The sequence below is a fragment of the Gopherus flavomarginatus genome (genome assembly GCF_025201925.1).
Source record: "Gopherus flavomarginatus isolate rGopFla2 chromosome 11 unlocalized genomic scaffold, rGopFla2.mat.asm SUPER_11_unloc_1, whole genome shotgun sequence".
Taxonomy (NCBI): domain Eukaryota; kingdom Metazoa; phylum Chordata; order Testudines; family Testudinidae; genus Gopherus; species Gopherus flavomarginatus.
Genome location: NW_026114602.1, coordinates 757705 through 783654, shown reverse-complemented (window position 1 = coordinate 783654; position 25950 = coordinate 757705). Strand labels below are relative to the sequence as shown.

The 25950-nt window shown below is 43.0% G+C and overlaps 1 protein-coding gene across 1 annotated transcript; it reads left to right on the top strand.

The window, feature by feature from the left end:
- The first annotated feature begins 5070 nt into the window (after positions 1-5070).
- LOC127040923 (olfactory receptor 13A1-like) lies at positions 5071-6003 on the top strand. The gene has a single exon (XM_050935460.1). It carries the CDS (start codon positions 5071-5073, stop codon positions 6001-6003), a length of 933 nt encoding a protein of 310 aa, XP_050791417.1.
- Positions 6004-25950: the final 19947 nt, after the last annotated feature.

Here is a 25950-nt window from a genome sequence, read left to right as displayed (position 1 = left end):
AAACAAGATATCAGGATGACTTATGTATAAACAAAATGCAGCTGTTGCTTATTATTGTCTGTAACAAAAGTATAAATGCTGCTGTAATTGTTTACCTGTTGAGAGACCTGTCTAGGAAGGAGAGACCCTATGTCCTAGTGCACTCTGTCCCTGCTGTAGTTGCTAAACAGTATAAAGTATCTGACTTTGCTGTACCCAACCAAAAAGTAAGAACTAAGTTTTTCTCCGACATCTCCAATACTATGGCGCCCGTTGGGACATTGATGTGCCCCCGCCTAGTGTCCTGCACGGGAGAGAAGCCATGGCCCCATGCCTCCTGGGGGCAGAGAACTCCGAGGCTGCTGGTGCCAGTGCTCTCTGTCCCTGGCAGGCGCGGGGCTGTGGCTTCTCTCCAGCTTCAAGAGGAGCTGCGGCCCTGCGCCTGCTGGGGACTCCGTGGCTGCGGGCACTGGTACTCACTGTCCTTGGCAGGCCCCGGGCTGAGGCTTCTCTACAAGCCGGAGAGAAGCCACGGTCCCATGCCTGCAAGGGACAGAAAGCACCAGCATCCACAGCCTCGGAGTTCTCTGTCCCCGGCAGGTGCGGGGCCACGGCTCCTCTTGAAGCTGGAGAGAAACCACGGCCCCAGGCCTGCTGGGAACAGAGAGCACTGGCGCCCGCAGCTTCAGAGTTCTCTTCTCCCGGCAGGCACAGGGCCGCAGCTTCTCTCCCCTGCTGGGCACTAGGCACTAGGCAGAGCGCATCAATGCACTGTGTTGGGGACCACTGACTTAAACTGACTGGCTTGAAACTCCACTACACTGTGACCCTGTATTTATTGCAATGGAATTTTTTGGACTCCAAACATCATGTTATAGCAGGGTTTCACTGTATTTAACATCATTATAAATCCTGGAGGCAAAGTCGGGTTTGGGGTGGAGGCTGACAGCTCATGACCCCCATGTAATAACCTCACAACCCCCTGAGGGATCCCAACTCCCAGTTTGAGAACTCTGCCCTAGAGATTCCCCCGGGAAACACTTGACACTGTTTGTTCAAAAGTCCATTCTTGCCTGCCCCATTGTTCAGTATTGTCCTTTGAAGTTCATAATACTTCCCAAGGTTCACAATACTCCATCGGCTTTGCATCTAATGCAATGGATGCCAAAGAGACTTAAACATAATTTAATCAGGTTTTTCAAGGATAATGCAAGAAATTGCCATATCTATAACACCCACATAGGAACTACACACTATTCTGAATGAGGATCTGACCATGACCACATCTAAGAAGGAAGAGAAGAAGAGAGAGGGCAAGACAGACTGTGCCTAGGCTCAGTTACTCACAAACCTCAGATTCCCAGAAGCAGGGAGACCAGACTAGGGTCTTTTTTATTAGAAATATTGAGGGATTTTTAAGAGTAAAATGAGTCTGGTTAGGGAAATCCCGCTGCTAGGTCTTGCTTTCCTACAATCTGTAACCAACAGGTTTAAACTAGAAGCTCAGAGAGACCATGAAACACATGGGATCCACTGGTTGTGTCTACTTGTAGCAGATCGGTTGCTAGGCAGAGTGATATGGCATCAAGTTGTAACACAGGGCTATCATTAAAACCTTGACTTTACTACTTTCAGATATTGCATGCAGTGACCCCTGTGTAGCTCCATTTAGTCCTCAACTGTTGTAAAAGAGAACAAAATTAATGGAGCTGTGCTGGTTTACAGCATTGACTCTGAAGGGGTTATGCTGATTTATAACAGTTGGGAATCTGGAGCAAAGCTGATTCAAGCCAGCTGGAGATCTGTCCCAATGACTTGACAGGAGCAATGGAGACATAAGATGCTACTCAGTGATACCAGAAGCTGGTCTATTAATTGTATTACCAAAGACACTGGAGGCATTTTACCATGAAAAGCCAGCTCATATAATTTGTTGTGCATTAAGGATCATTGATAGTAGAAGAAGCCTGAGAGTAAGGCCCAGGCCCTACTGAAGCCAAGGTCAACATTCCTATTGACATCCATGTGCCAGGATTTCACTCTGAGAGTCTATCCACTGATTAACATGGAATATATGTCTGTTGGTAGCACTATGTTCAGAAATATATATGTGTATGTGTGTGTGTGTGTGTGTGTGTGTGTATGTTTTTCTTGGAAAATGCATATAAATCTGCATTTGGACCTAACATCAAGAGGAATTTTGTCAGCTTAATGTAGAAAGTTATTTGTACTATTTTAGGTGATTCCAATTTACCTTCTCCTTTGGGACCTTGTTTGAGAGTTAAATGTTCACCAGATTCACAAGGGATCCAAGATCTCCCTACAGAAGTTTACTATATATCAAAGACAATTACCTTCAACACGTTATTTCTCACTAGAAGTCTGTTTTTAAATTACTGTTTGTTTTATTGCATTTGAGGTTTGAATGAGAGGTAAGAATATTCCTCTTGCTTACTTGATTGATTTCCCTGTTCCTTTCTTTATTTCTTGCTTGCTTTCTCACACAGGCACCAGCTCCCTATGAAATTAAATGAGAGTTAAAGGATTAATTCTTTTATGCTCTTTGGAAAGTCAAACAACATTTAATTTATGTGTTGTGTTATACTTTTTGTCATTTGGCTAAATGTGCTTTGCAGGAATATACATTACCACAACTATGTTTATGAATTTTGGATTTAATTGTAACATACATTAATGCAGTTCTTTTGGATTTAACTGTAGTCAAGTCTAAAGTCAAGGAATAAAAATGTAACATTGATAGGAAGGGAAGAAAATTCATAACCCATTTTCTGTCCCCTCAAAAGTTTGCAATCAAATTTGAAATGTAATGCAAAGGTGTATTTTTTTTCAAAATACTATTCTATGAAATATGCTAAAGTTATCTAATATGATCTCATGATTAGTTAGATTTCTTGGCTTCGATAGTCTTCTCTGTTTCATCATTTTTACAATTGAGTAACCTTATGGATTTCAAAGGAGATAATCCTGATTTACTCTTGCAGGAATGAGAGTAAAATCAGAAGAAGCAGTATTAAGACGGGAGATGTTTAAAGACAATGGAGGGAAACTTTTCTGCTTGTCATACCAGGCTAATACTATTCCAAATAATGAATAAATGTACACCTTTACCTTGATATAATGCTGTCCTCGGGAGCCAAAAAATCTTACCATATTATAGGTGAAACCACGTTACATCAAACTTCTTTTGATCCACTGGAGTGTGCAGCCATGCCTCCCCGGAACACTGCTTTACTGCATTATATCCTAATTTGTGTTATATAGGGTCGTGTTATATCGGGGTAGAGGTAAAGCTTATCATAAAAATGAAATTTGGGAAGCTCAAATCCCCTTTCATTTTCACTAATTGTGTACCAGTATCAGAGGAGTAGTTGTGTTAGTCTGGATCTGTAAAAGCAGCAAAGAGTCCTATGGCACCCTACAGACTAACAGACATATTGGAGCATGAGCTTTAGTGGGTGAATGCCCACTTCTTCAGATGCTCCCATGAAAGCTCATGCTCCAATATGTTTGTTAATCTATAAGGTGCCACAGAACTCTTTGCTGTATATAAGTGCATCTCCAGTGAATGGAGAATTAGCGCCCTTGATTGCAATGGGGTTAAGCCTGATTTAAGCCTGTGTGAGTTAAAGGGTTATCAAGTCCTTTATTTTTTGCATCTTGATTCCACCTAAATATACATATTATTATGTCATGTTTTGGATTATATATATTCTATATATTATATGTACTGTAAATATCCTATACTGCAATAGATACTGTCATAAACAGATAGCTAAGGGTTAATGTCTCTTTCACCTGAAGCACCTGACCAGAGGACCAATCAGGAAACCGGATTTTTTCAACTCTGGGTGGAGGGAAGTTTGTGTCTGAGTCTTTGTCTGTCTGCCTGCTTTCTCTGAGCTTTGGAGAAGTAGTTTCTACTTTCTAGTCTTCTGTTTCTAAGTGTAAGGACAAAGAGATCAGATAGTAAGTTATATGGTTTCTTTTCTTTGGTATTTGCATGAATATAAGTGCTGGAGCGCTTTAATTTGTATTCTTTTTGAATAAGGCTGTTTATTCAATATTCTTTTAAGCAATTGATCCTGTATTTTGTCACCTTAATACAGAGAGACCATTTGTATGTATTTTTTCTTTCTTTTTTATATAAAGCTTTCTTTTAAGACCTGTTGGAGTTTTCTTTTCTGGGAAATTTCAGGGAAATTGAGTCTGTACTCACCAGGGAATTGGTGGGAGGAAGAAATCAGGGGGAAATCTGTGTGTGTTGAATTTGCTAGCCTGATTTTGCATTCCCTCTGGGTGAAGAGGAAAGTGCTTTTTGTTTCCAGGACTGGGAACGGAGAGGGGGAGTCACTCTGTTTGGATTCACAGAGCTTGTGTCTGTGTATCTCTCCAGGAGCACCTGGAGGGGGGAAGGGAAAAAGGATTAGTTCCCTTTGTTGTGAGACTCAAGGGATTTGGGTCTTGGGGTCCCCAGGGAAGGTTTTTCAGGGGGACCAGAGTGCCCCAAAACACTCTAATTTTTTGGGTGGTGGCAGCAAGTACCAGGTCCAAGCTGGTAACTAAGCGTGGAGGTTTTCATGCTAACCTCCATATTTTGGACGCTAAGGTCCAAATCTGGGACTAAGGTTTGACAGATACATTTTGCAAAATTAGTGCAGAGAGTAGAATCTTGGTTACTAATAAGACTTTTGGTGTATGAAAGAAGTTTGAGATCATACTGTGAACTCCTAATTCATGTAGTTTATAAAAATATTCTAACAGACTTCATGTGCCTCTATCTGAGAACATCCAGGATGTTATTTTTTTCCCTTCTACAATCAAATATCGGGAAAATATAGACTGAGTATCTCAGGCGGTTTATTGTGCTAATATATTTTAATGTAGCTCAGTTTGTATATATGCTGTGTGAAAGGTCTAGAATATCACAAAGAACTCTCTCCCTCTCTCTCTCTCTCTCTCTCTCTCTCTCTCTCTGTCAGTCAGTCTAGATTCTTCAGTTGCCATGTTGCTAGTTTTTGCAATATCTGACAAAAATTAATTTTTTATTCCTACAGAAGGAACACTCAAGCAATGGAACCCAGTAACCACACCAGGGTGACTGATTTCATCATGCAGGGTCTCTTTGACCACCCTCAACACCAACGGCTGATCTTTGGCCTATTCCTTTGCTTTTATATGACTGCCATCATGGGTAATTCATTGATCATTGGGGCTATTGCCATCCACCCACCTCTCCACACTCCCATGTACTTCTTCATTGCCAATTTAGCCCTGGTTGACATTTTGTGCTCTTCCTCAGTCCTACCAAAAATGCTGAAAAACCTGTTTCAGGAGAAGAAAACCATCTCCTTTGATGGCTGCATTGCCCAGCTTTTTGCCTTTACTTTGTCATCAGGGACAGAGCTTGTGCTTCTCACTGCTATGTCATATGACAGGTATGTTGCCATCTGCCACCCCTTAAGCTATGTCAGTCTCATGGGTAAGGACATTTGCATCAGTTTAGCAGCAGGTGTCTGGGCTGTTGGTACCATCAATTCATTGGTGCACACATTACTCATGCTGCGCCTGGATTTCTGCGGACCCAACCTAATCCGGCATTTCTTCTGTGAGATCCCACCAGTGTTGGCACTGTCTTGCAGCTCCACTTATCTCAATGAAATAATGATCTTCATGGCTGACATCTTCTTGGCAATGGTGAACTTCCTGCTGACCACCGTGTCATATAGCTTCATCATCATCGCCATCTTTAAAATTCAGAGCTCCAAAGGGAAGCAAAGAGCCTTCTCCACCTGCTCCTCCCACCTGCTCGTGGTCTCCTTGTACTACTCCACTATCATCTACACCTACATCCGTCCCACTTCAAGTTATTCACTGGATAAAGACAAGATGGTGGCCATAATGTACACCCTAGTCACTCCCACTCTGAACCCTGTGATCTACAGTCTGCGCAATAACGAGATCAAAGTGGCCATAAGGAAAATTCTTCCCTTCAACACAAAATAGCAATTTTTCCAAGAGTGAATCTGACTCTCACCTGCCTTGTCCCTTGTAGGCCAGGTCCAAATGTGATGTAAATTTTCATAGAACTAAGGATTTCAGTACACATACATTTGCGCTCTGGTACATTCACTATAATGGAAATACAAAAATTTATACCAGCTGAGGATGTGTTTCACTGACTGCAGTATGGCTAGGCTGAGGATCAGAGCCCACTGACATTGGTGGAACTATGTTGAGTCACACTAGCTGGACTGTGGCACATGGGACACTAGCTGGACTATGGCACACGGGGTACCTACTGGGATTTTCAAAAGCACCTGGACACCTAAAATTCATTAATTTTAAAGCAATTGAGGTACCTAGAGGTGCTGAGAAAACACTTTAGGTGCCTAAATACCTATAAAAATCTGTCCCATTGTGTAGCACATTATTTTGTATGCAGTCTTGCTGAATCAGAATATTCTATTCTATTCTATTCTATTCTATTCCTGAGTCAGTAAGTATGATAACAAAATAAAACTATCTCTCTGTTCAAGGATTTCTTTTGAGACATTAAAAACCCAGAATTTTTCAATCACATTTCTATTGAGATCTGGAGGTTAAGCTAGAGTCAAACTGAATTACTGATTGAAGAGTTCTCCCAGAACTACATGAGGTGTTCTGGATAAAGGGAATGGGAAGGGCCTTGGAGGCAATCCCAACACAATGAGAGGAAGAAAAATGGCACATGGGGAGGGAATGACAGCAGGAACTGAGAGTTCAATTCCAGTATTATGTGGGATTTAAGGAGCACCACTGGAGAAGTCAGAGGATGTAATTTCTTTTCTCTCTCTATGGTCAGTTTTGGCCAGGACATCTTTCAGAATCTCAACAAACAAGGCCTAATGTGGTCATGGTGGATCAATGGCCTCAGGAATTGGTGGGGGTGTCCATCCACCTGCTTCTGATCCCATGGAATGATTGTAGATAAGTAATATTTCAAATGGCCTCATCCCATCAACATTCACCAATCAGTCTGGTGATTTCAACTGTAAACATTTTCACCCATTTCTAGAATCTTGCTGCTCATTTCCATGGCAATCCTGGAAGTTACCAGGAACCTTAGAGATCACTTATCACAGTTCTGTTCACTTAAACAAGCCAGATTGTACCAGTCTATTTGTGTTCCACTTTTTCTGATTTAAAAATAAAATAAAGTAAAAGAAGAAGTTCAACTTTTGTTCATTGCAAAACTTACAGTACATGCCTCTGCACCACAGGACCTGGTTCATTGCTACTTTACACCAATGTGGATCTGGTCCAAATTAATTAGTGTTTGGTGGATTCTCCCTGACTGGCAATTTTAAAATCCAGACTGGATGTTGTTGTTTTTATTTCTAAAATATCTTCTCTAGTTCAAAGAAAAATTAATTCAGGTATGTCCTATGGCCTGTGCCATGCAGGAGGTCAGAGTAGATGATGACAATAGTCCTTCTTAGGCGAATGCACTAAATGCTGGCCTAGGGAATATGTTGATGTTGGACTCCCTCAGTCTCTCCTGTTGAAACTCTTCTATTGTCGATAAATATATTTTAAAAAAATTCACTGGAGCATAGGGAGAGGAACCTAGTTCTGTCACATCCTAGGGGCATGCTCTAACCACTAGGATCTAAAGTCATTCTCATACTTGTACGCTCGCTCTCACTCTTTTTTTTTTCTGGTCCAATGGCTCTTGAAATATTTGTCCAAAGTGAAAGAGCTTCAGCAGGAGAGATTGAAGGAGTCCGCTCAACATACTATCACCATGGCTATAGCACTCACCTGAGTGGTGCAGATTCCTGGTCACATCTCCTCAGGCAGAGGAGAGACATGAATCAGGGCCTCCCCATACCAGGTGAGCGCCTTCACCACAGACCTGAAAGTTATGAGGGAGCTCCTTCCCCATGACCTCTAAGAGAAGGCCCACAGCTGAGAATCCCAAGCAGAGGTAGATGTCTCCCTCTGGCCTGGGTTTAGGTGGTGAAGTCCTAAGAGGGGCTGGGCTTAGTACACAACCCTTTTTTTGACATCTCCTATTGGGGAGCTTAGGCATGGAGCCACTTAACATGCTACCTTTTGTGGATCCTATTCTTAGGCACCTATCATGCCTGACTCTGGCTTTGTGTATCACAGTGATTTTCTAGGTGCCCAAAAGATAGGTGTGATGACTCAGAGGGAACATCCACCCTTTAAATGCTCTCCCTTCTGCATAGTTAATCCACCTTCCTGAGAGGCAGTAGCTATGTTGGTGGGAGAAGTTCCCCTGTAGACATAGCACCGTCTACACAGTAGGTTAGGTCAGTGCAAATACATTGCTCAGGGGAGTGGATTTTTCACACCCATGAATGACATAGTTATACCAATACAGGTCTGTAGTGTAGAGCATACATAAGCTTTGCAATGTCTAAATCCCTCTGTGATTCTAGCCCTTAATGTAAATGGGAAACAAGAACATTAAATCAGAATTCCCCATTCGTTTTCACTTTTTCACATATCACATCCACTTTGCTTTCCTGATTTGATTTTCTTCACACTTCCAGTGGTTTGAATCTCAAACGACTGCAAAGAAAGCAGTGGACCTGATTGTCCAACAGCTTATACTATGTGCTGGTGAGCACTTCTGACTTACTCCTGTGTAAAGCTGCTATAGGTGAGAGGAGAATGTCAGGGACTTTGCACAAAGGTAAATGGCTACACAAGATGCAAATCAGTGGTGAAACATACTCACTGAATGATGGGGAAGTTAATTTCCAAATGTCCATCTATAAACATATCTGGACTTGTACTAACCGTGGCTACATCTGCATAAAATATTGTCCAGCCCTTAGCTATTCTAATTCACAATAGCTCCAATGAAACCAATGGGGTTATGAGATTTGCTCCAGTTGAGGATCTTGCTCATTTGAGTGTGGTGAACCTGTGAATATCCAATGTACCAAGGGATGGACACTGCAGAGGGATGGTTGGAGATCTCAGCAAAACTGGGTCTCAACAAGACTGGTAAAAACTGTCTTGTTTAAGTGAATGGAACAGTGCTAATTAGTCTCCAGAGCTCCTGGGAAAGTCACAGATTGTCTTGGAAATGAGCCAAAATAGTCTAGAAATGGGTGGAAATATTTGCAGATGAAATCACCAGAATGATTGGTGAACTGTGATTGGGTGAGGCTAAGAACATAAGAATGATCATTCTGGGTCAGAACAAAGGTCTGTCTAGACCAGTATCCTATCTTCTGATGGTGGCCAATGCTAGTTGCTTGGCTGCACCATCTGGAATATTATTTATCTGGGGGTCACTCCACGGGATTAGATAGGAATGGATGAAGTGGAAGGAGAAGGTTTATCATTATGGTGTCTAACCCCACCAACACCCAAGACTCTGGCTCCACCATGACCTTTTTAGACCTTTTTTGTCCAGCTTCTGAAAGACATCTGGACCAAACCTGGGCAGACAGAGGGAACCGACTGACATCACCCCCACCTCCCTGGTTTTGGAGGAATCCCCCAAAACACAAGAAAAGGAGCCTCTGACTCCTGATATCACTGCCCCTTGTGTCATTTTCCTTCCTTGCGTTGTGTCTGTTCTTTCTAATCCCTCTCCATTTGTCTTCTATCTAGTAAGAGTCTGGCTTAGAGACCACAGGAGTTCAAACCTACATTACAGAGCTCTAGGCAGGTGACCAGAAAGGCAACTAAAGCTACCCCTTGAACATCCAGAGCCTGGCAAGCATTTGCCAGGTCTCAGAGTGGCTGATTAGACCATGTGCTGGACCTATGTTTTCCTAGCCATGTGTGAGTCAGCACAAAAGACAGAAGTCGGCATTCTTTATCTTTGCTGTTCTTTTTCTGATGTGTGTTTCTATTGTGCTAGGTTTGGACTCCAGCAACAACAAGAGCTCATGACCATCAAAACTATTTTTTTTTCTATTTTCTACCCAAAAAGGACAATTAAGCCATCTTTAATACCCTACAAAACCCTCTGTAAACAGATGTTTTCCACAGAAAAGACTGTATGGCTAAAAGGAAGGGAATAAGGGAAATTGTTGCCATGAAATCATTACTTAATTCTTTATTTTACATAGAGCTAAACTGTTTGTGTTTGTATGTTGGTTTTGGGGGGGACTTTAATAAAAGAGTTTAAAAGATATTCAGTGATGGAGATAATGATCTGACTCAGCAGCAATAACTGGATGTGAAAACCCATGACCTCAGTAAATGATGCATGCATTAAATGTGCATTAAATATATCTGTGTATGATTTAACCATATCCTGCCAGCCATGCTTTTTGAATAGCAGAAAGTATTGGCCTAATGAGCCATTGGTAGAGATGCATCAGCCAGAATCTGTGTCTGGGCTGATTTTAAGGCAGTAACAGACCTTTTAGAGTCACCACTTTGTTATAGGTTTAGCACTTTAAAATAAGTAAAAGAATGCCACGATTGTTTTTCTCTTGCATTGCAACTTGATGTTCCTGTTAAAAATGTTCTGTTTTGTTTGTGAATGAGGAATGTGTGTGTTAGAAAACAAGTCTGAAGGCCATCACCAAACCAGATGTTCTAGGGAGGAACCAAGGACAGATACAAGGGCACCAGAAGATTACAACACATCCCTGTTAAAATGTCTGAAGAGGGCAGATTGATGACTCTAAAGATGAGGGACAAGATAGCTGTGATCAAAACCAGCATTGGGAAACTCCCCGAGAACCGTGATGAAAGAATGAGATAAAAGACAATTTAGTAAAACAGGCACTCGTCAAACAATTGATTATAGCATGACAGTGCAAAATTCATTGGTCCCAGTGAAGGAAAATCACTATATAAACAGAGTGCCTTGCCAAGAAATTTTGGGTTCATGCTGCCAAGACTTCCCCAGAGCATCATGTCACAACCAACAGAACCCGACTTCTCCTTACCCTTGATCAATCTAGCTGGCCACTAGTTTGATTCAACTCTGGACTGGTGACTTACAACATCAACTGGCGGGATTGTCAAACAATCATAGAATCATAGAAGATTAGGGTTGGAGGAGACCTCAGAAGATCATCTAGTCTAGGGGTTGGCAACCTATGGCACATGTGTCAAAGACAGCACATGAGCCGATTTTTAATGGCAAGCTGCTGCCTGCCGGCATCCTGGTCACCAGCCCCTGGGCTGAGCAGGGCTGGTGGCTGGGACCCCAGCAGGCAGCAGCGTACCATTAAAATCCTGCCTGGCCAGCCTGCTCTTCTCCAGTCCCCACCCACTGCTCTCTCCTGTGGGGGCAGGGGGCAGCTGCTGCTGTAGGGCAGCCTCCACTGGCAGCCAAGTTCCCTCCTTCCCTGCTTTCTACCCCCAGAGTGATGGGTTCTTGCCCCTCCTCTGCACCCCCCCAGTGGCAGAACAGCAGATGTCCCTGGAGAGGGTGGGGGAGAAGCAGGGCTGGAACCGTAGGTTGCAGCTGTGCTCGCTGATCTGCAAAAGAGGCAGAAGTGGGGCAGGGCCTTGGGAAGGAGGGAGGAATCAGGGCATATCTCCACCAGCCTCCTGCTGTGAGCTGCTCAGGGCAGGGGGCTGGGAGCACCACTACCCCTGATTCCAGCCCACCCCCCCAACCCCCTGCCCTGACTCATGAAGCCCCCACGCCCTCCAGCCCTCTGCCCTGCACCCTGCACCCCCACACTTCCAGGCCCCTGTGCTGACTCCTGCACCCCCTTCACACACACCTAGCCCCTTGCCCTGACCCCTGCACCCCACCACAACCCCAGCCCTGACTCCTGCATCCCTTCACACACACCCATCCCCCTGCCCTGACTCCTGCACCCCCCAGACATACCCAACTCCCCCACACTACATTCCCTGACTCCTGCATCCCCTCACATACACCCATCCCCCTGCCTTTACTCAAGCACCCCCACACATACCCATCTCCCCCACACTCCATGCCCTGACTCCTGCACCCTCTACGACCACTGCCTTGACTCTGGCACTCCCCACACATACCCAACTCCCCCAGACTCCATGTCCCAACTCCTGCATCCCCCTCATCCACCCCCATACCCCTGCGCTGACTCCTGCATCCCTCACAAATACCCAGCCCCCCCTCATCTCATGCCCTGACTCTTGCACCCTCCACATCCCCACCCTCACCCTGAGCACCAAAAGGAATCTTCTCCACACCCCACAACCACATTCCCATCTTGCACTTCTTGTGCCAAATGGGAGCTGCTCAGGTAAGCACTCACACAGCACTCCTCCTGCCCCAACCCTGAGCCCCCTCCCTCATTCTAGCTCCTGGCCAGACCCTACACACCAACCCCCAGCCCTGTGCTCAGTGTACTCGAACCCTTAGCTCAGTGCAGAAGAAAGGAGAGAATGGGCTAAAACCAGGGAGAAGGTAGGTACCAAACTCTATGTGGGCAGGGTCGGGACCCCAGACCAGCAGTGGGCCTGAGTAGGGCCAGAAGCCGGGACCCTGACTGGCAGGAGCCGGAGGATGGAACCACAGACTGGCAGCGGGATGAGCAGCAACGGGATGAGCCGCTCAGCCCACTGCTGATCTGGAGTTCTGGCTGCCAGCCCCTGCCAGGCTAGATGAATAGAACCCCAAGCCAGCAGCAGGCTGAGTGGGCCGGTAGCGTAAGATCAGCCTTTTAATTTAATTTAAATGAAGCTTCTTAAACTTTTGAAAACCTTGTTTACTTTACATACGACAATAGTTTAGTTATATAAGGTATACACTTATAGAGAGAGACCTTCTAAAAACATTAAAATGTATTACTGGCAAGTGAAACATTAAATTAAAGTGAATAAATGAAGACTTGGCACCACACTTCTGAAAAGTTACCGACCCCTGAGCTAGTCCAACCTTCTGCTCAAAGCAGGACCAACACCAGCTAAATCATCCCAGTCAGGGTGTTCTCAAGTCAGGCCTTAAAAACCTCTATGGATAGAGATTCCACCACCTCACCTAGGTAACCCATTCCTATGCTTCACCACATTCCTAGTGAAGTAGTGTTTCCTAATATCCAACCTAGACTTCCCCCACTGCAACTTGAGAAATTGATCCTTGTTCTGTCATCTGCCACCATGGAGAACAGCTGAGCTCCATCCTTTTGGAACTCACATTCAAGTAGTTGAAGGCTGCTATCAAATCACCCCTCCCTCTTCTCTTCTGCAGATTAAACAAGCCCAGTTCCCTCAGCCTTTCCTCATAATTCATGTGCCCCAGCCCCCTGATAATTTTCATTGCCCTTCACTGGACTTTCTCCAATTTGTCCACATCCTTTCTGTACCGGGGGCCCCCAAACTGGACACAATACTGCAGATGTGGCCTCAGCAGTGCTGAATAGAGGGGAATAATCACTTCCCTCAATCTTACTGGCAATGCTCCTACTAATGCAGTCCAATATGTCATTTGCCTTCTTGGCAACAAAGGAACACTGCTGACTCACATCCAGCTTCTCATCCACTGTAATCCCCAGATCCTCTTCTCCAGAACTGCTGCTTAGCCAGTCGGTAACCAGCCTCTAGCTGTGAATGGGATTTTTCCATCCTAAGTCCAGGACTCTCCACTTGTCCTTGTTGAACCTCATCCAATTTCTTTTGGCCCAATCCTCCAATTTATCTAGGTCTCTCTGGAACCTATTTCCTTCCCTCCAACATATCTACCTCTCCCCTGAGTTACTGTCATCGCACATTTGCTGAGGGTCCAATCCATTCCATCATCAAGATCATTATTAAAGATGTTGAATAAAACTGGCCCCAGGACTGCTTGATACTGGCTGCCAACTAGATATTAAGTGTTGATCACTAGCCATTGAGTCCAACAATCTAGCCAGCTTTTCTATCTACCTTATAGTCCATTCATCCACTCCATACTTATTTAATTTACTGGCAAATATACTGCGGGAGGACTGCTTCAAAAGCTTTGTTAAAGTCCAGATAGATCACATCCATTGTTTTCCCCATATCCATAGAACCCAGTTATTTCATCATAGAAGGCAATCAGGTTGATCAGGTATGACTTGCCCTTGTTAATCCATGTTGACTGTTCCTGATCACCTTCCTCTCCTCCAAGAGCTTCCAAATGGTTTCCTTGAGGACCTGCTCCATGATTTTTCCAGTGACTCCAAGTGAGGCTGACTGGTCTGTGGCTCCCCAGGTTCTCCCTCTTCCCTTTTTTCAAAGATGAGCACTATATTTTCCAGTTTATCCGGGATCTCTCATGATCACCATTAGTTTTCAAAGATAATGGCCAATGGCTCTGCAATCACACCAGCCAATTCTCTCAGCACCTCAGATACATTAGATCTGGACCCATGGACTTATTCATGTCCAGCTTTTCACCACTAAGGGCTGCTCACCTCCTCCCCATACTGTGTTGCCCAGGAAAGCAGTCTGGGATCTGTCCTTGTCTGTGAAGGCTGAGGCAAAAAAAGCATTGAGTAACTCAGCTTTTTCCACATCCTCTGTCACTAGGTTGCCTCCCCCATTCATTAAAGCTCCCACACTTTCCCTGACCTTTTTCTTGTTGCCCAACATACCTGTAGAAATCCTTCTTGTTACCCTTCACTTCCCTTGCTAGCTGCAACTCCAGTTGTGTTTTGGCCTTCCTGATTACACCGCTGCATGCTCAAGCAATATTTTTATACTCCTCACTAGTCAATCTGTCCAAGTTTTCACTTCTTATAAGCTTTCTTTTTGTGTTTAACTTCACTGAAGATTTCACTGTTAAGCCAAGCTGGTCACCTGCTATATTTGCTATCTTTCTGCCTATCAGCATGGTTTGTTCCTGGGCCTGAAATAAGGCTTGTTTAAAATGCAACCCACTTTCCTGGACACCTTTTCCCCTCATATTAGCCTCCCAGGGGATCCTGCCATCAGATCCCTAAGGATTCAAAGTCTGATTATCTGAAGTCCACAGTCTGTATTTTGCTACTCTCCTGTCTTCCTTTTGTGTGTGTGTGTGTGTGACTCAATGCACATGCTAATTGTTATATCTTCAGTAAACATGGCATATTGCCTTTCCCCCTGAAAAAGATTCTGTGTGCTTCTTAGAAGCATAACATTTTTGTTAAAGAATAGCAAAAGGGGGAAGACATACCCTTTGATTGTAGAAATCATCTGCTAAAAGGTATGCCGTATGTATAAAGTGATAGATCATTCATATGTGCACTCTCCTGGTCGTAGAGGTCCCAGGAATAGAGGGAGGATTAGAGTCCTCCCTCTGACCCGTCTGTTGGGGAAAATTATACAGACAAGATATATGTGTAAACTGTTTGTACAAACTGTCTAGGTATATAAACCCCCCTGTCGCAGAGATACTGGGACCTAATGAGGAGGATTAGAGTCCTTGCTCCTTCCTCTCTGTTGGGGAAAAATTGCCTAGGTGAATATACCCTCGATCTTAGCAGAGTCGAACCCAGAAGGTAGGGGGACTTTGCATTCCCCCCTCCTGCTCTGTCAGGCAGATTTTTTTGTAGATATAGATTATTTGTGCTTTGTAAGTTCCAGCACAAGTGTGGGCACAGAAAAGTTATAAAGATAAAAGAGATTCATAAAGAAAATATGTTCAGGCAAAAGAATCCCTTAAGAACAAAGCTCAATAAGAGCAGAAGAAATTGCCATTCAAACAGGAAATTACTCCTTTTTTAGGACAATTTTGCAAAAGTTTGTGGGCACAGCCCATGGACTGAACAAGCATTAGCCAATGTGCATACTGTAACTGATTTGGCAGATGGATTCACAATATATCTGTTGGTCTACAGACCATTGACCTCGATAAAAAGAGACTCGGCTGCAATTTGCCTATTGTGGGAAGCATTCAATGAGGCACTCCTTTGCTTGGCTAGCCTTTCGAGAGGAGAATGCGCACTGCATGAGAAACTTGGTGTATCTGAACAAGAAACTGTTAAATGGAAAATACTGGCCACTGGGGTCCAAAGCCAGTTAGATATTCTCAAAGATACCCTAAGAGAAGTTAAAATAAAAGAGAAGAAATTATCTGAACAGGCAGAGGAAAAGGAGAAAACACAAAAAGAGGATCAGATTTTACAGAGAATGGTAAAGAAATTATCTTTAGAACAAGGAAATCTCCTGTCAATCACAACTGCTGTGAATCTATTGTTAAATGTCTCAAAACAAAACTGGGGTTTGCAGCCCACCAAGTAGTGGCTGTGATGGCAGCAGAATGGAATCAAGTCAATTACAGCGAGATCCCTGAATGAGAGGGAAAATGGGACCCGAGTGAAGCTTGGAATGGAGATATGTGGAATGAGCCCCAGGGATTGGAACCTATTCAACAAAACCCTATTGCAGCAATACGACCAACTACAGTCACAACACCCACAGAGAGAGGGGAAGAACCACTGTCCCTGTATCAGCCACTGACTTAAAAGCCATGACTGATAGTTTGTGACCCCTAAAAAAAGACCATTTCTCCAGATGGTGCTCTAGTGTGTTTTTGCTCGCACTGAGGGAAGAGCTGAACACCACTGAAGTCCACTGCTTGATGAGTGTCTGCACGGCTTCAGATATTCGGGGGGTCCGAGATAGAATTAGAGTCAATGAGAACAGCAGCATAGTGCCTTTAATAGTACTTTTGGGGGAGCAAATAGGCAGGCACAATTTCATAGCACAAGTCATAGCCACAACCCAAAAGCCCAATAAATAGCCCGAGAATTATTTAACCCGATGGGATCTGAAGCAGATAATGGCTGGCTTACCATCGTTGGGGCAAGGCCACAGCACTGGATACAGCGACATTCACCATAGAATCCTAAAGGCACTGTGCTGTTTCCTTAATCCCTTACTACTCTGGAAGACTTGGAATTTGGCAAGAAGGCTGCCTAGCTACCCTAGGGGAACTAGGAGGCTTGGTCCAACCCAATTACTATCCATTCTGGACCACAGCCCACTATAAAAAAGAAAGCGCTGCCTATGTAGCTGCATTAGAACCAGCAATTACAAACATGAATGAAAGTGGCACAAAGGGAATCAGAGAATCCCAAGGAGGACATACTAGAGGCCAATCCCATGGATGGGGAAATCGGGTGCAATAAGGAGATCAGTTATACCCAGACCTCTGGCAATATCAGACAGTCTCCTCCCAGCAATCAAAGGAGGGAAGTGGGCACACGGAAAATGAGGTTCGCCAGATCGCCTGGGGCAAACCAAGAACAGTGGAATAGGGCCCTCAAACTAGAGATAGTCAGGGAGGCTATGAGGTTGCAAACCCCACCAACAGAGGTGACTAGCATAACTGCTAGTGCACCGCCCTCTTCTCCCTTGATGCAATGATTCCCGGACCCACACTCTTTTCTGGAGCAAGAATAGAGGGGCTCACTGAATGAGGAACCCCCACCATCAGTAGCAGCACAGAGGTGGAGGTTCATAGCCATGGTCTCCTGGAATCCTGAGGGAAGACCATGTGTGTACATTAAGCAGGGTGGATATACCCCTAATAGATACAGGAGCCACTGTATTCTTAATGAAAACAACCCCCAAAGCAGGAAAAGATTAAAACAGGCAGCTTTGAAATCCTTTCAAGGGAAACCTACTCTCAGGTGGGAATGGACCCAAGCCCCCTTTTCAGTACAAGGATTTTTAACATTAGAGCATTTGATCCATACTCCTGATATGGTTGATGAAATTATTCTGGGATCTGACTGGTTGTTGAAAAAACAATGCGGTGATTAATATACCTAGAAGTACTCTTTGGAAGTTAGAAATTCCTCCTCCCCATTCAGGAAAAATTGGACGGGATGTTATATGAACCAAAGGGGGAGAAAGTTCAGTAGCTACACTTCAGCTGAACAAGCTGAAAAGTGGCACTTAAAATTCCCTTCAGTATGGACTCTGAAGAAAATAGATTGCAGTAAAATTAATGCTTGTGTTAAGATTGTTGGGGAATTTGTGCCTCCACAAACACAATACTCTTACCCAAGGGAGGCAGAGGCCCAACCATTCAGGAATTAGAGCAACAAGGGGTCATTCAAAAAACATATGCACCCTTTAACTTCCTTGTGTGGCCAGTGCTAAAGGCAGATGGCCAATCCTGGCGTTTAACAATTGATTATAGAAGAATCAATAAGGGCACCATTCCTATGACCCCTATTTTAGTTGATATGACACAGATCATACAAAAAGTGAAAGCCACATCTAAAAATTTCTCTGTAATTGATTTGACCAACTGTTTCTTTGCCATACCCTACATCCAGACTCACAAGATCACTTTGTCTTCCAATAAAGGAGAAATAATGGACATTTTGTTGGTTGCCCCAGGGATATCACAACAGCCCAGCATATTATGCATATGCTAGACCAGTTGAGCCCACAAGAAAGGCTTTTTTGTGTTTTCATATGTAGATGTCATTTTGATATTTCGGGAAATGGAGGCATGAACTCAAATACTAATGGAAAAAGTGTTGGCACTAATTCAGGAAATGGGGTTCAAAGTAGTCTTAGATAAGGCTCAGTTGGTGTTACCTCAGGTTCCATGCCTGGGCACAGTCGTTGAACAAGAAGGAAGACAGATCGATCAGAGGAAGGTAAGGGTACTGGTAGAAATGCCAGCCCCTACCAATGCCCACTCTTTAAGAGTTTTGCTAGGAGGATTCACAATATTCTTAGACCACACATTTATAAATGTGGTGAAATAACTCACCCGTTGCTGAAACTGCTAAAGAAAAAGACAAAATGGAAATGGAGGAAAGAACAAGACCCCACTTGAACCCTGCTAAAACAGAAGGCTCTTACAGCCCCAGCCCTGCTGTTTCCCTGATGAATCACAGCCTTTTGGTATTCATTTGGTGGCTAATAACCTGACATTGGCTGCTGCACTGTTACAAAACAATGAAGAGGGAAGCTGGTGCCAATAGCAAATGAATCCCGGAAATTACAAGGAGCAGAAATAAATTTTGACCCCGTGAATGCGAGTGTCTAGTAGCCATCTGGGCAGTACAATCTTTTGAGCCCCTCACAGGAACGGTTCCTATTACTATCCAAAGCACCCACACTCCTCTCAAGTACATTTTGTCAGGGAGATTGATGGGAGGTAAAGTCTCAAACACCCAAATGGCTCAATGGACACTTATTTTAGTTAACAGAGGGGTGATCACAGAGACAGTGTCCAAGCTGGACATCCCTAATACATGCCCTAATTGAAAAAGGGAACCCACATGAATGACCAGAAGTCACTAAAGAATTGCTTTGGAAGAAGCACCCTCACTGGAAGAATTAGATTCCCTCTGTGGGTCAAGAAAAGCACATCTGGTTATTGACAGGAGTGCAATGGTAGTAAAAGGGAAAGGATGTGTAAAGTACATAGCCATTAAGTTAGAAGAGGAAGTTATTTTTGTGTGACGGGGATACAGTTTTGGATGCATGATTGGTATAGGAATGGATGGAAAACAGCAGATGGAAATAATATTGCATATTCAGAGGAATGGAAATGGATTACCAGTGGGTAACAAAGATCCCTAAACAGTTAAGGAACTGGTATGGAGGCCACCTGGAGTAACCGGGTAGATACAATAGCCCAACAGCATGACATAGCAGTTGGAACCAGAGGTCAGAAAAGAAACATCTGTGCTGACACAACTAAGCCAACAGATGGAACTGCAGATTGCCCTAACCGAGCTCCAGGAAAAAAAGAAAGACAGGAGTTATTTAATGTATCCCATCAGTTTATGCATGAAGGAGTGTGAAGGGACTTTAAGAAGGCTAAAGCAAGAAGCAGAGTGGGAATGTATGGAGATTATATTAAAACATGGGAGCAAAATTGTGGTGTGCTGCTCTTAAGACAAGGTTCGTCCTCCACACTGTCAACTCATGATGCATGAACAAAGGCTTGGGCTGTGGCACAGGGGTCAAATTGATTTTATTGATAAATTGCAAGGAATAGGGAAGGATTCCAGTACTTATCGGTAATAATTAATTCCGTTTCAGGATGGGTGCAAGCATTTCCTACCAAAAATAACAGCACCAGGGGTGGTAGCCAAAAAGTTCTTTAATGAGGTAGTATGTACATATGGCATCTCCAAAAAAATAGATTCTGACAATGGGGGGATCCTTTGTAGGAGAAATCTTACAGTAATGATACCAAACCTTGGGAATTAAACAAAAGCTCCATGTACCATACCAGCCTCAGTCCTCAGGCCAAGTAGAGCTCATTAACCACACTATTAAGAAAACCGCTCCAGAAGGTATCAAGTATCAGAGGGGTAGCCGTGTTAGTCTGAATCTGTAAAACATGCATCTGATGAAGTGGGGTATTCACCCATGAAAGCTTATGCTCCAATATGTCTGTTAGTCTATAAGGTGCCACAGGACTCTTTGTTGCTTTGTCCAGAAGGTAGTAAATCACAGAGGAAAAGACTGGCCGGATAAACTGCCCAGGATTTTGACTGTCATCCAGAGCAGTAATAGACTAAGGACAAAAACTCAACCCTTTCAAATTCTGTTTTGACATCCAATGATCCAAATGATTGATCCGAGTTACCTGGTACAGGGTGAAGCAAAGAGCTCTAATAGAAACCCAGCATGATTATTTCAATGGCTCAAACTGGTACAAGAAGATAAAACCACCCTCCAGTATAGGGTTAATCAGGTCATCAAACACATGAACAACAAAATTCAGAAACAAAGGCCCACAAAGGCAGCCCTGTGGGAAACGGGCCCAAGGCATGTACCTTAAAATGGGAAAAAGGGGCCACTCACTGGAATCAAAGTGGATATACCCTTACTCCATAGTGGGCCGCCTAATGTTAAAATCTCTTGACTGCTGGATAAACAACAAATAGAACTAGGAAATAAAACTGACTTGACCGTAGGATGTACTGAGTTGCAAATTCTTAGTTTAGCATCACTTGAACACAAAATGTTTTGGGTAATATCTGGGAATGTTCGGGTATTAACACATCTTTTAAAACAACAGAAGAGGTCCTTTATTTGACACCTACAAATATGAATGGATGCAATATGTTTCCAGCATGGTTATGCCTGGCTCGTTATTGAGTGAGATTATTGTTTAACATTTCTCAAAAACAGTTTGTGGAGACAGAATATGGAAAGTAAGCCCATTCCCAAAATTGACCAGGGGATCCTTCTGGCTACCCCAAGTTATGAGTCAGTGGATCCCATGTGCTTCTAAAGTTAACTGGGTCTGGGTGGAGTGTGGTCACTGTCTCTGTTCTATACTCCCTGGTTCAGATACCTGGTATCCTGTTGACTCCTGATTCTGGAATCATTGTGCCAGATCCCCTGAGCTACTCTATATGCTTACACGCACTCCCCAAGAGTTCCATCCCAGAGAGTTCATCTCTCTGAGCTTCTAGTTTAACACCATCAGGAACAGCATGGCAGGAAAGCAAGGCCAGGCAGAGGGATATATTAACCAGATTCATTTTACTCTTAAAAGCACTCAAGAGTATCATAAAAAAAAAGATCCTTGTCTGATCTCACCCCTTCTGGGAGTCTGAGGTTTGAAAGGAACTGAGCCAAAGCACAGTCCTTCCTGTTCTATCCCTCCCTTCTTTTCCGGCTTAGATGATGTGATGGGCAGCTCCCTGATCACAGCATTGTGCTGCTCCTACATAGGGGTGATAGACATGGCAATTTCCTGCAGTATCCAGAAAAAACCTGATTACATTGTGTTTAAGTCTCTTTGGCATCTATTGCATTAAATGCAAAGGTGATGGATTATTGTGAGTCTCGGAAGTATTATGAACTTCAATTGACAAGAATGGACTTTTGAACAAACAGTGTCAAATGACTGGCCTGGGGAATCTCTAGGGGGAGGTGACTGCAAATTTCTGCCTCTGTTGTGCAAACCCCCAGCCTTTTGAAGCTGCTTCCTGAGGAAATGACCATTCCCTGCTGATCACCTCTTCCCAGAATCTGAAGATCAAAGGCCCATGCTATATAAAGGAAAGACTGACCTATGCATGCAGGTTCTTGTTCTGAGCTAAAGCTGCTATGAACTTGTTACCACAGAAAGACCTTTAGATGGAGTTTGAAGGACTGAAGTGGGGATGATCGCTGGCTGGCTCATTAGCATCTGTTTAGGTTCTATTGTTGTTTTAAGATGTTTCCTCTGTAATGATTTCACCTGAACAATAAATGCGCCTGCTTCGAATGGTTTGTGTGGTAATTTATGACTACGGGCATTTACAGGCCTTTCAGGCTTGCTGGAAATAACACAGGATAGTCAGGGCATTTGGTCAGGAAGGACAGATATTTTGAAGAGGGGTGTCTTTCCATTGAAAAACTAGTAAATTTCTGTAAGTTATTATTAAAAGTTTTAATCTCTTAATAACAATGGAAGATAAATATCTTTTTTTTAGCTCTAGTACTATATGAACTTGGCTTTATTATGGTACTTAGCTGCTGGAGCTGTATTGATGTGAAAAATAGCTGTTCAATAAGGGCTTTGTCTAACATACTGAGTTGTTACACTTACTGGGGTGAACAGTTTTGTTTTTTTTTTATGGGATATTCACAAGTGCTTGAGCAGGTTGTGCACCTGGGGCCAGAGTTTGAAACATGAGTTAAGCACATGGGGCCCAGATTTTTTATTTAAGCCACTCAGTAAGATTTTCAAAACTATCTATTTTTTAATTTGGGGTATACATTTAAGTTGGGCCTCTATTATGGTGTCTTTGAAAAGTGTACATGCAGCTTGCAGGGATTTCACTCCAGTCACTGTACCTTTTAATTTCTGTTTAGCTACCCCCTCATTTTTGCATAGTTTCCCTTTTCTGAAGTTAAATGCCACAGTGTTGGGTTGTTGAGGTGATCTTCCCACCACAGAAATGTTAAAAGTTATTATATTATGGTCACTATTTCCAAGCGGTCCTGTTATAGTTACCTCTTGGAGCAGATCCTGTGCTCCACTCATGACTGAATCAAGAATTGCCTCTCCCCTTGTGGGTTCCTGTACCTGCTGCTCCAAGAAGCAGTCATTTAAAGCATCGAGAAATTTTGTCTCTGCATTTTATCGTGAGGTGACATGTTTCCCAGTCAATATGAGGATAATTGAAATCCCCCAGTATTTTTTTATTTTGATAGCCTCTCTAATCTCCTTGGCTTTTAATTGTCACTATCACTGTCCTGGTCAGGTGGTCGATAATAGATCCCTATTGTTATATTCTTATTAGAGCATGAAATTACTATCCATGAGATTCTATGGAACATACGGATTCACTTAAGATTTTACTTCATTTGATTCTACATTTTCTTTCACATATAGTGCCACTAACCCTGCCCCGAATGACCTGTTCTGTCCTTCCAATATATTTTGTACCCCAAAATGATTGTGTCCCATTGATTGTCCTCACTCAACAGGTTTCTATGATGCCTATTATATCAATATTCTCCTTTAACACAAGGCGCTCTAGTTCACTTGTCTTATTAGTTAGACTTCTATCATTTGTGTACAAGCATTTTAAAAATTTGTCACTGTTTATTTGTCTCGCTTTTTCTGATGTGTATGTGAATGTTTCTTGTTTGATCTGGCCTCTACTTTATCCTCTTCCATCCTCTCCTCCTGACTAAAACCTAGAGTATCTCTATCAATAGACTCTCCTCTAAGAGAAGTCTTTGTCCGATCCACTTGCTACTCTGCAGCAGTCAGCTTTTCCCCATCTCTTAGTTTAAAAACTGCTCTGCAACCTAGGGCAACTAAATTTCCTGAACTGCTGTGAAAATCCCATTTTATATCTTTATAGAATTATCGCTGTTAAGCCTCCGTTGAATTTCGGGGTATCCAAACAAGATTTGACAAATAAATTCAATGCTGACCAAAATGGAGGGAAGAGTTCACATTGACTTCAATGGGTATTATGGCATAATGACATCCTTTGTTCTTTTTTCCCCTTGTGTTTTGTTTTTAAATAATTATTCCAAAATTGGCTAAACCCTTATTAGGTTATTTTTAGGGTGGCAAAAGTCAATTTTTAATAATAATCTATGATTATTTTAAGACTTTTCTTCCTAATTTAAATTATTTAAATTTATACATTCCACAAAAATACGTATTTTAAACTTTTTTTTTATCTATTTATATTTTCTCAATTGTATGCGGGAATCAGCCATTTTTAAAATTACATTATATATTGAGATTCAAAGAGTTTAAGCTGTATAACTATTAAAACACAAATTGTCAACATCACATGTGAAAATATACAAAGTAAATATCCTTAAATAAAACCCTAATTTGTCAGGAAGCATTTTCTTACTTTCCTATCAGGAAATATTTTTGTCTGTATGTGTGTGTATGGTGAAATCAATGTTTGTGTATATTTACAGATCAAAATCAAGTCCTTCCACGCCTAGTTATTTGTGATATACCACAAAAACGTTCTAGTATATAATTGTTAGATTCCCCATTATTTGTTCCAATCTTGGAGAAACGTCTGTATTTCTCAAATTAAACAAAAGTGAGGATCCAATGCTTAATTTGTAATGAAAGAGGTGATCAAACAATTTTTTTACATTCATAACTGAGACAGCAAGCCCAGAGGTGTCAGGGCTATGAACGGCTAAGCCTAGAGGTGCTGGGGCTCAGCTCTGGAAAGCCCTAGCACAAACTAAGCATTGCAGGGATCTGTTTAGCAGAAATTGTGGATGATTCCATCCATGCACCCTCCTGTGGAAAACTTCAAAACCTTTATTTTTTTCAGGATTTTTTCAAAAAACTGAAAACACCCAGTCTGAAAAATGACAGTTAATAAGTGGGGATTTACAATGGAGTCTGTTTCTGACTGTTCTTCCACTATGTGTAAATCTACTTTACCGGCAGGAAACCCAACCAGCAAAAAAAGTGACTAACTGTCCCTGGCAAAAGAGTCAAATATTAAGTCATACTATAATGTTTCCCCCTTTCTTTCTCATGTATTTCTGGAAAGGAAATTCTGATGCCTTTTGACACTGCCAGAAACCTATTCCATTTGTGATATAACCACAGAACCCTGTGGTCTGAGTTTCTTGTGTTCTCCATTAATGGTTCCAATCTCTGGAAAATATCCCAAAGTGATGAGATGACACAAAGTTTGTCACCTGATCAGAATTCTTGTCACTGCAGCCAATATCTGTATTAGAATCATAGAATCATAGAATATTAGAGTCGGAAGAGACCTCAGGAGATCATCTAGTCCAATCCCCTGCTCAAAGCAGGACCAACACCAACTAAAACATCCCAGACAGGGAGTTCTCTAGCGGGGCCTTAAAAACCTCTAAGGATGGAGATTCCACCACCTCCTTAGGTAACACATTCCAGTGTTTCACCACCCTCCTAGAGGAATAGTTTTTCCTAATACCCAACCTAGACCTCTCCCTGAAACTTGAGAACATTGCTTCTTGTTCTTTCATCTGCCGCCACTAAGAACAGCCTAGCTCTATCTTCTTGGAACTCCCCTTCAGGTAGTTGAGGGCTGCTATCAGATCCCCCCCTCACTCATCTCTCTGCAGACTAAACAAGCCAGTTCTTCAGCCTTCCTCATAAGTCATGTGCCCCAGCCCCCTGATCATTTTTGTTGTCCCCCGCTGGACTCTCTCCAATTTGTTCATATCCCTTCTACAGTGGGGAGACCAAAACTGGACACAATACTCCAGGTGTGGCCTCACCAGTGCTGAATAGTGTCTAGAACTGCTGGCAATGTTCGTACTAATACAGACCAATATGCCAATGGCCTTCTTGGCAACAAGGGCACACTGCTGACTCATATCCAGCTTCTTGTTCACTTTAACCCCAGGTCCTTTTCTGTAGAACTGCTGCTAACCAGTCAGTCCCCAGCTTATAACCATGCATGAGATTCTTCTATCTGAAGTGCAGGACTTGCACTTGTCCTTGTTGAACCTCATCAGATTCCTTTTGGCCCAATCCTCCAATTTGTCTACGTCACTCTGGACCCTATCCCTACCTTCTAGCATATCTACTTCTCTCCCCAGCTCAGTGTC

Coding starts and splice junctions, on each gene's coding strand:
- LOC127040923 (XM_050935460.1), top strand. CDS start 5,071: ATGGAACCCAGTAACCACACCAGGGTGACTGATTTCATCATGCAGGGT.